Source organism: Lates calcarifer, unplaced genomic scaffold (genome assembly GCF_001640805.2).
Source record: "Lates calcarifer isolate ASB-BC8 unplaced genomic scaffold, TLL_Latcal_v3 _unitig_2212_quiver_935, whole genome shotgun sequence".
Taxonomy (NCBI): domain Eukaryota; kingdom Metazoa; phylum Chordata; class Actinopteri; family Centropomidae; genus Lates; species Lates calcarifer.
The window spans coordinates 906-13467 of NW_026116056.1; the positions used below are offsets into that span (position 1 = coordinate 906).

Genomic DNA, 12562 nt, shown 5'->3' on the forward strand with positions numbered 1-12562 from the left:
TCAAATCACAAACTGACCTGGGATCAGGGTCAGTCGTCAGGAGGAGACAGTGCGACGTTTTGTTTGGTCCAAAACAACCAAATATCATCAATCAATCAGTTACTGATCGATTTCCCCTGGAGGAGAAGCAGAAAGAGTCTGAGCAGCTTTACTCTCTTTTACTCTGCCTCTCTGTTTTGCTGTTTCTCTTCAGCTCAGGATGTCGTCTTTTCCTCCGGAGCGTCTCCTCGGAGGCAGGGAGCCACTTCCTCTTCCTGTCCTCGTCTCCTGCCGAAGCTTCTCTGACTTCAAGTTAACAAAGAGATAAACGAGGCGCAGGAAGATGGCTGCCGTGGTGTTTTTAGATTCAGTCTCAGGCCTGACAACAAGAGTCCATTTTAGTTTCAGTCCCGTTAGAGTTTTAGTCTCTTCTCAGAGAAAACTGAACATTTCAGTCTGGTTTTATCAAAGAGGAGGCCTTTTAATCCAAAGTCACTATTAATATTTGATTGATTCACAGCTCCAATAGAAAACATATCAGGCTTCACAAACAAAGCTTAAGTCAGTTTGGACCAGATGAATTTCTGTAGCTCACTTAAAGGAGCTATTTGTACTTTTTGCTATCACTGCGGAGCCGACGTTAGCATTAACAGCTGTTTACTTCCCAAGGGCTTCAGCTTCATCATTTATTTACAAATCAGGAGGTTAGAACACGTCCTCTGAGCAGAGCTACTTCTACTGCTACAGGGAAAGTGATGAGACCGGCTGGGGCTAGCTGGTTAGCATGCTAACACCAGCGGAGGACAGGAGGTGATAGAAATAGCCTCTGGAGACATCAGTGAGTAAACAGCTAATGCTAACGTTAGCTACCTAGCAACATTTAAAGCAACAGCACAAACTGAAAGAAAGCTGTAGAGGACTGTATGTGATAATGAATTTATCAGTTGTGGCCACAGGGGCGCTGTTCACTGTAACTGTGAATCAGCGACTGAAGCTTTAAATCCAGCCTGACGTGTTGACAGGATGAACTGAGCTGAGTCACAGTGACAGGCCTCAGCTTTTCTTTTCAAACTGCTGCTGTGACTCACGTCCAACACATCAGCGTTAATCTGAACCTCCTGACGCTGGACTGACTCCTCACTGTTCCCACACAGAGCTACACAGATTTACACAGGTGGAGTTAATCTGCGACGTTAATTTGTTTAGTTTACGTCCATTGATTCTTTAACTTCCTCAGTGGAAACACAGGAGGAACTTTTCCTGCTTAAACTGTTTATTTATAGGATTACTGAGGAAGCTCGTTCTGCTGTGTCACACTCATTTTACTGTCAAATCACTTTGACTGAAACACACCGGCAAACACTCAGCTACTGGCCTGCAGTGTGTGTTTGTGAGTCGTTGAATAATGATTCCTGATTAATTCTACTAATCAATTCTGTTTAAATTCTCTCTTTTAGGGCCAGTTCAGTTCATGTGACTTTGACTTTTCTCGTTAAAACTGCGTCTTGCTGCTCGGACGATAACGAATCTGGACCTGGGCTGCAGAGTTCAAAATATAAGTTCATCAGAAAAGGATTCGACTCTTTACTACTTTTGTCTCAAAAACGGTTTTGAAAAAGTTTTTAAAGGTTGGAGGAAAAGAAAGAATGAACCAAAGTCTGTGTTGTGACAATAGTCTCATGATTAAATGTGATTTAACTTGTGGTTCAGGACGTTTGGACCCTGGAGAAACGACAGACGTGGACGTTCAGCAGGACAGAGGACTGAGCTGAAGGTGGAGGTCTGTATGAACAGGCCTGTTTTCTGTCCGGTGAACATGTGAGTCCACTTTACTGCTGATGAGGAGGAAGCACAGGGCTGCTGACGCAGTAAATAACCTGGTCTCTGTCTGAGTCTCAGTGTGAAGACGAGGACGAGCGGCTCAGGGATCAGGGTGGATGCTGTTACCTGTGGACAGCTGTTTCCGGTCCTGATGCTAAGCTAAGCTAACGAGCTGCAGCCTCATGTTTACCACAACGACCTGAGCAGCAGAGGGAAAGACAGGAACAAAAGACCGCTTTATGACTGAAGCCTTATCAGACAGTTTCCTGGTTCAGGTCCAGGATCCTGGTCTGAGTTAATACACAAACACTGACACTGAACCTGAACCACAGAGCTTTAGACCCTGGTTCTGTCTCAGGTCTTCCCTGGACAGATGGTCCTGAGTGCAGCGTCTGATCCAGGTCTGAATCTCCATCCCTGACCACAAGGTCCTCTCAGTCCAGACTGTTCTGGTCTGTGGTTCCCTGATGGAGGAACCAGCTCCCAGATCAGAGCAGGAGCATCCCTCTCTGTCTTCAACAACCTCGTCCTCTCCTCTAACACCCTGACAGCGAACTGATTCAGGTCTTAGTTCGAGCTCTGAAGCTGCAGAGTGAACAGGAACCAGTCGTCAGGTCCTGGATCACCTGCTCAGTTTTATGTTGTTTGTGTTTTGTGGTTTTTCTTGTTCAGTTTTATTGTTGCTCTGCGTCTCTGGCTTTAAAAGCTGTGGTGTGTAAAACAAACATTAGCCTTAAACTGGAAACTGAGCTGTACCAAAGCTCCGTCTTTATTTCTTATTCTTTAATCCATGATTCATTATTTGTGCTGCTGCTGTGGTCCGACAACATTCAACATAAACAGACAAACAGGAGGGAAATGTGTGGCAGTGTTTTATCGTCTCCAGGCCGTCAGAGTGTTCAAGAGCTGGTGTGTGCTCAGATAAAACCCAGAGTCCCCGAGTCTCACAGGTGGATCTGTCGTCACCTTAGTGTAAAGTCGTCGACAGGTGAAGCTGCTGCTCAGTATCGTTTGTCCTCAGGTGGCGTCGCCACGATCACCTCTTTGCTGCCAAAGTCCCAGAAGGCGGTCATGTGGAAGGCCATGTTGGAGAAGACCACCAGGTACTCGAAGAGGGCGAACAGGGTGTAGACTGGAGGACGGAGAGACGGGGAGAGACAGGTGAGTCACTCAGGTCTTTACAGACCAAACATGGACCACAGCATCAGCAGAAACCAGGCACAGAATAACTGTGACTCCAGGATTCACCAGGTCAGACTGCTCGAGTCTCGACTCGTCCTCTCCGAGGTTTGAGTCTGTGTGAAGGTTAAAGAGCAGCTGTCCACAGTCTGAACCCTGTTCTAACGGGGACCGAGCTCGAATCGAATGGTCCTGACTTTACGGAGGTTAAGATTCATCCCTGTGATCTTACTGCACACATCACACACTGCATTAACGACGAAATATGGACGTAAACAGTGGATTTTACGACACCACAAACTCACACTGAACACACCTGGACCCTCTGAGGTCTGATCCTCTGAAACCGGCTCAGACAGAGAGCAGGACCTGGACACCTACCTCCAGTTTCACAGTACTTGTTGTGGCGTCTGAAGAAGTACGCTGCAGCCAGACAACAGCTGACGTTAAACAGGAAGAGACGCACCTTCCATCGATACGACGTCACTTCCTGAGAGAGAGAGAGAGAGAGAGAGAGAGAAGGAGAGAGAGAGAGAGAGAGAGAGAGAGAGAGAGAGAGAGAGAGAGAGACAGAGACAGAGACAGAGAGAGAGAGAGAGAGAGAGACAGACAGAGAGAGAGAGAGAGAGACAGAGAGAGACAGAGAGAGAGAGAGAGACAGAGACAGAGAGAGAGACAGAGAGAGACAGAGAGAGAGAGAGAGACAGAGACAGAGAGAGAGACAGAGAGAGACAGAGAGAGACAGAGACAGAGAGAGAGAGAGAGAGAGACAGAGAGAGAGAGAGAGAGAGGAGAGAGACAGAGAGAGACAGAGAGAGACAGAGAGACAGAGAGACAGAGAGAGAGAGATTCAGATGATTTACAGATAATTACCACAGAAAAGAGAAGTACGGAGGCCTGGAGGTGACCGCCGTCACACCCAGACCTTATCAGTGTTGCTGTGATGAGAAACCTGTGATCAGGGTTTTATCAGCTCAACAGGGCCGAAACAGACTCATTGAAGAGGAGATAACTGATCCCAGTCTGATCCAGCTCTGTAAAAACAGTTTCTGTGGATCCTTTAGGTTCCATGGATCTGGATTGTTACAGATCATCCCACGGATCCTGGATCAGACTGGGATGTGGGGAGTCCAGGTCAACCCCTCAGATACAGCCTGAATCCAGGACGAGCGAGAACCCTGAGCACATTAAAGATTGAAACAGAGGCGGCGCCGCTGAGAATCAGCTGCAGAAGGTTTCCTGGAAACTCAGCGGTCGCATCATGTGACCGAGCATGAAGACTGCACATTGAACTGATGAATGAACCTCAGCACAGATCTGTCAGCAGGTTTCCTCTCTGTGGGGGGGGGTCGGGGGGGTCTGGATAAAGTGCTGCGATCACTGAGTGACTCGTTTACTCTGCTGATACTAAAACAGGGAAGAACCAAAATAATGTTTGAGTCAGACGTTAAATTTGGAACTTACTCATGTGTTTCCTGTTTGAGTGGGAGAGTCTAAAGTTGATCTGACAACAGATCTGAGATCAGTCCAAACGTCTTAACGTCAGGTTCCCGCTCAGTTCAGACCAACACCGCTTCACAGAAAAGAGAAGTCCAGAAGTCTTTATTTAAAACTGTGGCTGCGCCTCACACAGAAACACAACTTACATCACACACTCTCAAGGACCCCTGGAATGTCCTCAAGGACACCAAACCAACTCTCTGAACCTCCTCAAGTACCTCTAAATCTCTTCAAGGGACTCCTTGGATCATCCCAAGACCGTCTAAAAGACAGTCTGTTCAAAGATCCTGAAAACCTCCTAAAGACCCACTAAGGTAAGTGGACTCTCACAGAACCCCTGGAACTTGTCCTCAAGCACTCCTTAAATCTCCCCATCCCAAAACCATTTCTTCTCTTCTAAAACCTTTAACACGAACCCTCATTTTAGCAAAACAAAAAAATAAAACCGTCTTCCCCTGAACCTGCGCAGACATGTCTGGGATCATGAGGGTCAGGGTCAGGCCCCTTGAATGTCCTGCAGCCTCCTGGGAACCCTTCAAGGACCATTCATAAACCCCCTCAGTGTCTCCCTGTTTCTCTGACAGAGTCTCATCCAGGAGAGTAAACCCAAACCGTGCTGTGATGCTGGATGTGTGGCCCTGCAGCGCCCTCTGCAGGTGAAACCTCATCACTGCGAGAAGAGAGACGGGTTTGTTTACCTCTGGGTTCACGTAGGACCTCCTGATGACGTGCCACAGCCAGCAGGTAATGAGCATGTGCAGCAGCGAGCTCCCTATGAACACCACGAAACCGTTTTTATGAACGTCTGCGGAGACAAACAAACAGCTCGTCAACACCGAACTTTACAGAAACAGGTTGAAGACACTTCACAAAGAGACAGAACAACACGGGAAATATAAACAGAAACAGTTCAACACAATTACATTTTAAAACACATCACTGTTGCTATGGTTACACCTGGTGTCCACACACAAACTCTGCTGGACCTGTTTTAGTTTGAAAACTCTGGGGTTGAGTCCGACGGTCCGTTTCCAGCTTTACCCAGAAGTCTGAATTTCTGAGTTCCTAGTCAGAAGTTTGAACCTGAACACCACCAACCCTTAAGAATCCAAGATGGCTGCTCCTCACAACAGTAGAGAGTAGAGGTCTAGACCTGCTCTATATGTACAGTGCATCGAGATAACTTCTGTTGTGAATTGGCGCTATATAAATAAAATCTGACCCGACTAGAGAACACTTTGCTAATGTTTTGGGAACAGAACGACAAATTAAACGAAGACGTGTTCTGCTGCTCGTCTCCTCCTCTCCTGAGCGGCCATGTTTTTCTGAGGCGACGTCACCTCAGTTCAGACTTCTGACGTAAATGGAACGAACCTTTAGTCTAGATGCACAGAAACGAAGACGCCCGCATTGACTTCCTGATTGTTCACACTCTGATCATGTGACTGTAACACAGGAGTCTCTGACCTGCTCTTTATTAGCAGCTGTATTTTCTGCAGCTCAGCAAACAGCTGTAGAGTCGACAATCTACTTCCTGTTTACACCTGCACGCACATGCCCAGTGCAGGTGGAGGGTCATGTGACAGATTATTTCTAATTCACACAGATGCACAATAAATGTACTGACTCTCTTTGAAGGAGGATGATGTTGAAATACAGATTTGAATTGTTACCGGGCAGAAATCCACCTGTGTCTGAGGTGTTCAGTCTGACCGCCGTCGTACTCACTGTAGGTCTCGGTGGACGACACGTACGTGAGCAGCAGCAGGCCGCTGTTCTCGGCGAGGCTGCAGAGGAGAGCCAGCCCGCTCAGCAGCAGCTCCGGCAGCCTCCTGGCGAAGCGGCCGCGGTAGAAGCTGAAGTAGGCGACGGACACCAGGTAACGCGGCGCCGAGTGCAGGCCGATGCAGCAGCGCCAGATGTAGCGCTCCGGGACGCGGCTGATGGCGGCGCTGATGGACGGGAGGTAGTTTGACACCTGGTGGGCGAAGAACAAAGACAGATTTATTTCAGCTTCTCCACTGAGAAACAGTTCAGGTGTTAATAACACCTGTACACTGACACGACCAGCAGGAGGCGCTGTCAGACTCTAACAGGTTAAACTGAGCTGAGCGGCTGTTTGAACATTTCCAGCTCAGAGATCATGAAGCCCGTCGTCAACACTGTGTCAGTGTTTGTGTTGGAGCTTTGAGAGGACTGATCATTTCTTCACTCACTCATCACTATCGATCAATCGATAATAGATTGTTGATTTTCCTGATGATCGATCCCTAGATACAAGTGAAGACTTTCAGTTAGAGACTCCTCACTGACTTAAACCTAGAAACACATCACATGACCGACGTGGTCCGACCACCACAGCAGCTGCAGTTAAACTCCAGTCTGTGACGTGGGTTCAGGTTCAGACCCGACTGGACCCAGGTCTTACACGGATCACGCGTGCGACAGCCTGAGCTGTGTCTGAGGCGACTCACACGACAGTGTGTGTACGTGGCGTCTTCAAAGTTGTACATGAGTGAGATGAAGAGGCAGGCGACGAGGCCGGTCAGAGGGAGCAGCACCGTCCCCACGGCGAAGCTGGTGAAGGGCAGCCGGATCAGAGGCCGGTCCCGGTCCAGGCCGCCGTACGGCACCTGGAGCATCCTGGAAACAACACACAGGACAGGAAACGACAAGGTCACAGGTTCGACCCCCACAACACAAGACAACATCTGGACTTCAGTTCAACATGTCAGCTCAGTGACTGACTGTTCTCAGAACCACATTTACACACTCATTTAAAAAGTCTGAGACTCTGAACTGGTTGTTGTTTGACTGCAGAGGTCTGAGGCTCCGGCAGAGAAATCCACACTGTCCTCATAATACTCAGATACTCAGATACTCGGACTTTACAGGACTTTCACCCTGTGGGTACTTGTACTTTAGTTACTCCGGACTTGTAACGTGTCGTGGACGCAGCGGTTTTTCCTCGGTGGATTATCCGTGTTACCTGCGGCTCACTCACCTTTACAGCCGCCCGGCCTGACTCCACCAGGTGCTCCGCCTCACAGCCATGTATCCACCTTTAGCTTCACCTGAGCGGCTAACCCTGTTAGCTTCCCGTTAGCACTGCGCCCGTCACAACATAGTTATTAGCCGTTAGCCGCGGACTTCAGTCGGTGAATGTGACTTTAAATCTGATCGTCAGTCTCTGTTCCGACCGCGTCGCTTCTTTAAGCCGCTCTCACCACGTTAAACACTTTACAATCCGTTTGTTTCCGTTACCGGACGAAGCTACGGGACTTTGCTCCGTGGCACCGGCTCAGCCTGACAACTTCCGGCAAACTTCACAATAAAAGTCTCTGTGAAAAACAGTTCCTGTAGAAACAAAAACAACAACACAAAGACCAGTATTAAACATTGAGGCTATAATAACCATTAATAATGAACACATTAACGTTTCCATGAATATAAAATGGGAAAATAAAAGTAAACAAGTTCTCAATAAACAAACAATGATCTGAAGGTTTGTTTGTTTACATTAAAGTCCCAGGTGTAAGAGCACTGCTCTTTATTCCTTCACAGTAAGAGCCAAACACACTGTTCTCTCCCACACAGGCTTGTTTTCCATGTGACCTGCTGAGTGAACACTCTCCTGTCCAAAGGTCAGAGTTCATCTCTGTGTTCTGACCGAGAGGGAAGTGATAACATGAAGGAGAAGCAGGAGAGGAAGGAGAGCAGCGTGAAAAACACTGAACACAGCCTCCAGCCTGTTTCTCTCACTCAGCTGACTGTTATGTAACCCACGCCCATAACGTCTGCTCTGGGTGGGGTTTATATTCACTTCCTACAACTGTGCTGTTGATCCGATATGACAGTGAAGACTTTCAGTTTGTCTCTAACCTTTAATCCGACCATGGAGAGACGAACAAACAGGAGAGGAGTTACTGAACATTTTGTTGGAGGTCGACACCTGAAGCTGGATGATCTGAAAGAGGCAGCTCAAGGTTTGGAAACCAGACAATACCTCTTCAGAGAAAACATCCCAGCATACCCACGACCAGAGTTTCATGTGTCTCATCTGAAACACGACACAGACCTGGAAGGCTTACTTGGAATAAAGAGGGACGGGGGCTTCAGGAGCCTGGGACCAGAGTCTCTGCTGTGGTGGAGTCTGGCTGTGAAACCTGAGGATGTAACGTCCGCTGAGACCAGGCTCCTGGAGGAGACCTACCCAGACCGGACTGAGGAGCAGGTCCAGACTCAGCAGAGCTTCCTGGGGAAGTTCACCACCTCCCCAGCCTTCTTAGAGACCTCCAGACTGGGCTCATACCGCTTCACCTTCCCTGTGGAGGAGGTGCTGGAGGCGTACAGAGAGCAGGTACTGACTCAGTGTCTTTATAAACTCAGTCACTTTAAAGGGGCCAGTCCAGTCTGGTGGTTTGGGTTCATGTGTCCGTTGAGGTCAGTTTAGTTTGTGTTGTTGGGAACACTGACATCTGTCCACAGCAACAGTGTCATTAAATCATCAACTGAACTCAATGGAACATGAACTCTGCTCTGAACTTTAAACACAGACTGAAGACGCCAAAGAAATGAATCAGAGTCCACTGGACAATACACAACAATCAATAAAACAACAGTGGATAAAATCAACATACAATAAACGAAAACTGTCAGATGTCAGAGTCCTGTCTTTACAGTTACACTGTAATGATTCAGTTACTTTACTGATGCATTTCACTCATTACTGCAACATCCAGTCAGTGTTTTTACTCCATTACAACTGTTACAGTTATTAACATGTGAGGTGAGAGCTGTTGTTTCCACACAGAACTTTAACGCTTCATTTCTAAAAATGACATCTGTTTAACATGAGAGGAGACACAACATCTCACCTACAAGAATCTGACAGCATCAGTGCTTCATGTTTTATCAATAGATGATAACTTCTGTATTTCATGTGCTGAAAGCTCCTGATAATCACGAGCCATTAAACTACTACAATAACGTCCTCAGTGAGTCTCCTCATGTCCATCACTGTTTTACTGTGAACTGATTCAGAGGTGAAACTGAGCTTTAGTCTGACAGATCTGCTCCTGGTTTCTTCTTCCATTAAAATCTCTTCTCTTGTCTCCAGTTCTGTGGTGGTGAACCACCTGTCCTGCAGGTGTTTGAGACCGTCCTGTACAAACAGGAAGTGATGTATGTCGTCCTGGTCGACCGACCGGCCAATCAACAGTATTCTTCACTGAGCGACGACCCGAACGCTGTGTGTGTTTACAGAGATGGACGCTTCATCTGGAGGCCTGAGGCCATGTGTGAGACTCACAGGTGAGAGAGAAACAGAAACCTGTCAGAGCTCAGCGAAGACTTCACATGACTCTAAACTCTGAACCAGTGAAGAACAGGAGACACCTGAAACCCTGTCTGAGAACACTGGCTGTTGTTTATTTATGTAGCCTATTTATTATTGAACATGTGGTGAACCGTCGTCACATGGGTCAAGGTGTGAATATATCGAATCTGTAACTAATGACTCATTCTCAGAGAACAGCCGTCTCTATCACTCGATGTCATTTTCACTTAAAGAACTCAAACCAGATGTTGTGGTTTCACCTCAGATTCCTGTTTAGAGACGTCTTTCGTGCTCTGTGTTGTCAAATCCAGTAAAACTGTTTCTGTTTCTTTTCTGTCAGTTTTGAGTTGGTCCAGAAACCTGATGTAAACCAGATGGAGCTGTTTCCGTGTTCCCGCCATTTTTACGTTTGGGATCACGTCGCCATCGCCCTGCATGTGGGCAAAGGAAAGGTAATTTATCTTTATAAACAACTGAGGACCATCTCACCAACAGCACTGTCCAACACCAACTGTTTAGGACCTGAGTGACTGTCAGTACTATATCACATTGTTTTATACAGTCTGCTGTTGTTTCTGAGTCTGTCCCTGGTTATCATGTTTGCATCCTGTGGAGACGCCTTCTATCCAGAGATCCTAATCAGTTATCGTCTTCTGTTTTTACTTTTCAGGTGCTGAAGTTTCACACCGACCAGCTGAGAGGGAACCTCAAGTTCTGTGATCCAGGAGAGCCTCAGTTATCTTATTTTGAAAGTTTTGCAGACGCTGAGGAGATTGTTGGAAATTTGTGGCCTGAATATCCTGCACAGCTGGAGAAGCAGATCTCGCTCCAAGAGATGTTATACCCATGGTGGGAACTGTTGGGTTTCTGTAGATAATGTTATAAAGAGTGACCAGCTTTATATGTAGCAAGGACACCCCTCCTTTTCATCACAAACAGCACTGAAAGACTCTCAGGATTCACTAAGTGACCTCGTCAAACCAGCTCCTCAGATGTGCTCAGGACTTTGATGAAGCCAGATAAAAGTGGCTTTTTAAAAAGGTATTTTTCACTAGGAAATATTTTATAAATGAGAGACATCACTGATGAAACACCTGAGCGACGTCCCACTGACTCTCTCTCTCTTTGTGCAAAGTGAATGAAGGAACGTCACCTTCAACTAAACCTAAGACTGAACTCTTTATTTCTCACCAGGACCAAGATCATCACAAACCTGGGCGTCATGTTTGATGACCAGCTTATTTCAAAGTCTCCTGCACTGAAGCTTTAGTATTGTCCCTCAGGATAAAAGTGTCTGTCAAATGACTAAATAATCTGGATTTGTGTTGAAAACACTAAATGTTGCTTCCGCTAAATACATTGTGGTGTCATCAGCGTACGTGGAGATATGAGCCTTTTTAAGACCAAGGGAGGTGATTAGTAAAAACTAGAAATCAGCCCAAGAAAACTTCCCTCTGACACTCCATGTTTAACATCTGAATCATTTCCTTTAAAATACACAGTTTGCTTTCCATCACTGAAATAACCATTTACCCATAATAATACTGAGAAAAAACAGAACATTTCAGTTCAACATGATCAATGATGTCAAAACCACAGAAAAGGCTGCTGAATACTTTTCTCTATGTGCATGTTTGTTAATTAGTGAATAAATTATGATTGGAAAGTGAATGTGTTCACATGAAATTTGTTCCTTTGTCTCACTCAAAATCGGTGATAAACTTAAAGGTCGACACAGTGAAGATTTAACTCCAAGTCCAGGACAAAACACAACCTCACTTCATGGTGATGAGATGAAAAGAAAGAAAAAACATCAAGTTATTTTTTAATCCCAACACTCACAAACTTTGCTTTAATAGAGGAAACACATTTTCTGTTACTCTGCATTTCTGTCTCTTGTTACATTTTCTTGACTGAATGTGGAGTCTTTTCTATTTGAAAGGTGGCCGTTAGATAGAAAGGCTAATATTGGTTTATTTAGAGCAGAGTTTTTAGAGTAGATTTGTTAAATAATGATTAAAAATGTGAATATCATTGATCTTTAAAACCTGAAACTGGACCTGCCTCATCAAACTTTAACCAGCGCTAAACTGAAGACTGCATGAAACCCAGTCTTTATATGAAAATACTGTTCCTGAACACCTTCAGTCAAAGTTGGACAAAAGTACTGTTAGCTTGGCTTATTATGAGCTAACATTAGCCTACAGTTAGCCGTTACTATATCGTGATGCTACATGAAGATGATAATAAACTAAAACCAATACAAAACATGTCAATGACAATGTTACGATTCATCAAAACACAAATAAAACAAGAAACAACTTCAACCTGATCGTATGACTGGGCTCTAATTGACTCGACAGTCCTTTATGTGTTTCTGCTGCTCTGTTTGTGTCTTTCTTGTCTTTTCTGTAGCTCCACCCAGGTGTTACCTGATCAGGCATCAGTGAGGTGCACCTGACTCTGAATGAAATGAAAAACCTCCTGTCCCTGCATCAGACGGGAAAGGCCTCTGGTGTCGGACTGCTGGACTCGCTGCCTCTCAGCTTGGGGTTAATTTTATTTTCTGTTGCTGTTGTGTTTTGATTTTGTAGTTTATAGTTATTGAGTTAGTCTCTTGGTTGTTTTGATCTTCATATGGATTTCACTGTTTTTTAAGGTGTTTTTTGTGGTGCTGTGCACATCATGGGGCCGTAACACATTCATGGAGAAAACAACTGACAACAGATGGAACGGACGAGGAAA

At 45.9% G+C, this 12562-nt stretch overlaps 2 protein-coding genes across 2 annotated transcripts; one reads left to right on the top strand and one right to left on the bottom strand.

The window, feature by feature from the left end:
* Window positions 1–2546: 2546 nt before the first annotated feature.
* Window positions 2547–7816, bottom strand: LOC108892341 (post-GPI attachment to proteins factor 2). The gene is made up of 6 exons (XM_018689839.2): window positions 7484–7816; window positions 6954–7122; window positions 6208–6457; window positions 5178–5284; window positions 3361–3469; window positions 2547–2932 (listed from the first exon to the last, which is right to left on the bottom strand). The coding sequence occupies exons 2-6, from the start codon at window positions 7119–7121 to the stop codon at window positions 2802–2804; spliced, it is 765 nt and encodes a 254-aa protein (XP_018545355.1). The 5' UTR covers window position 7122; window positions 7484–7816; the 3' UTR covers window positions 2547–2801.
* A 486-nt stretch (window positions 7817–8302) lies between these two features.
* On the top strand, window positions 8303–12149 carry LOC108892342 (uncharacterized). The gene is made up of 4 exons (XM_018689840.2): window positions 8303–8839; window positions 9599–9792; window positions 10158–10269; window positions 10488–12149. The coding sequence occupies exons 1-4, from the start codon at window positions 8330–8332 to the stop codon at window positions 10692–10694; spliced, it is 1023 nt and encodes a 340-aa protein (XP_018545356.2). The 5' UTR covers window positions 8303–8329; the 3' UTR covers window positions 10695–12149.
* Window positions 12150–12562: the final 413 nt, after the last annotated feature.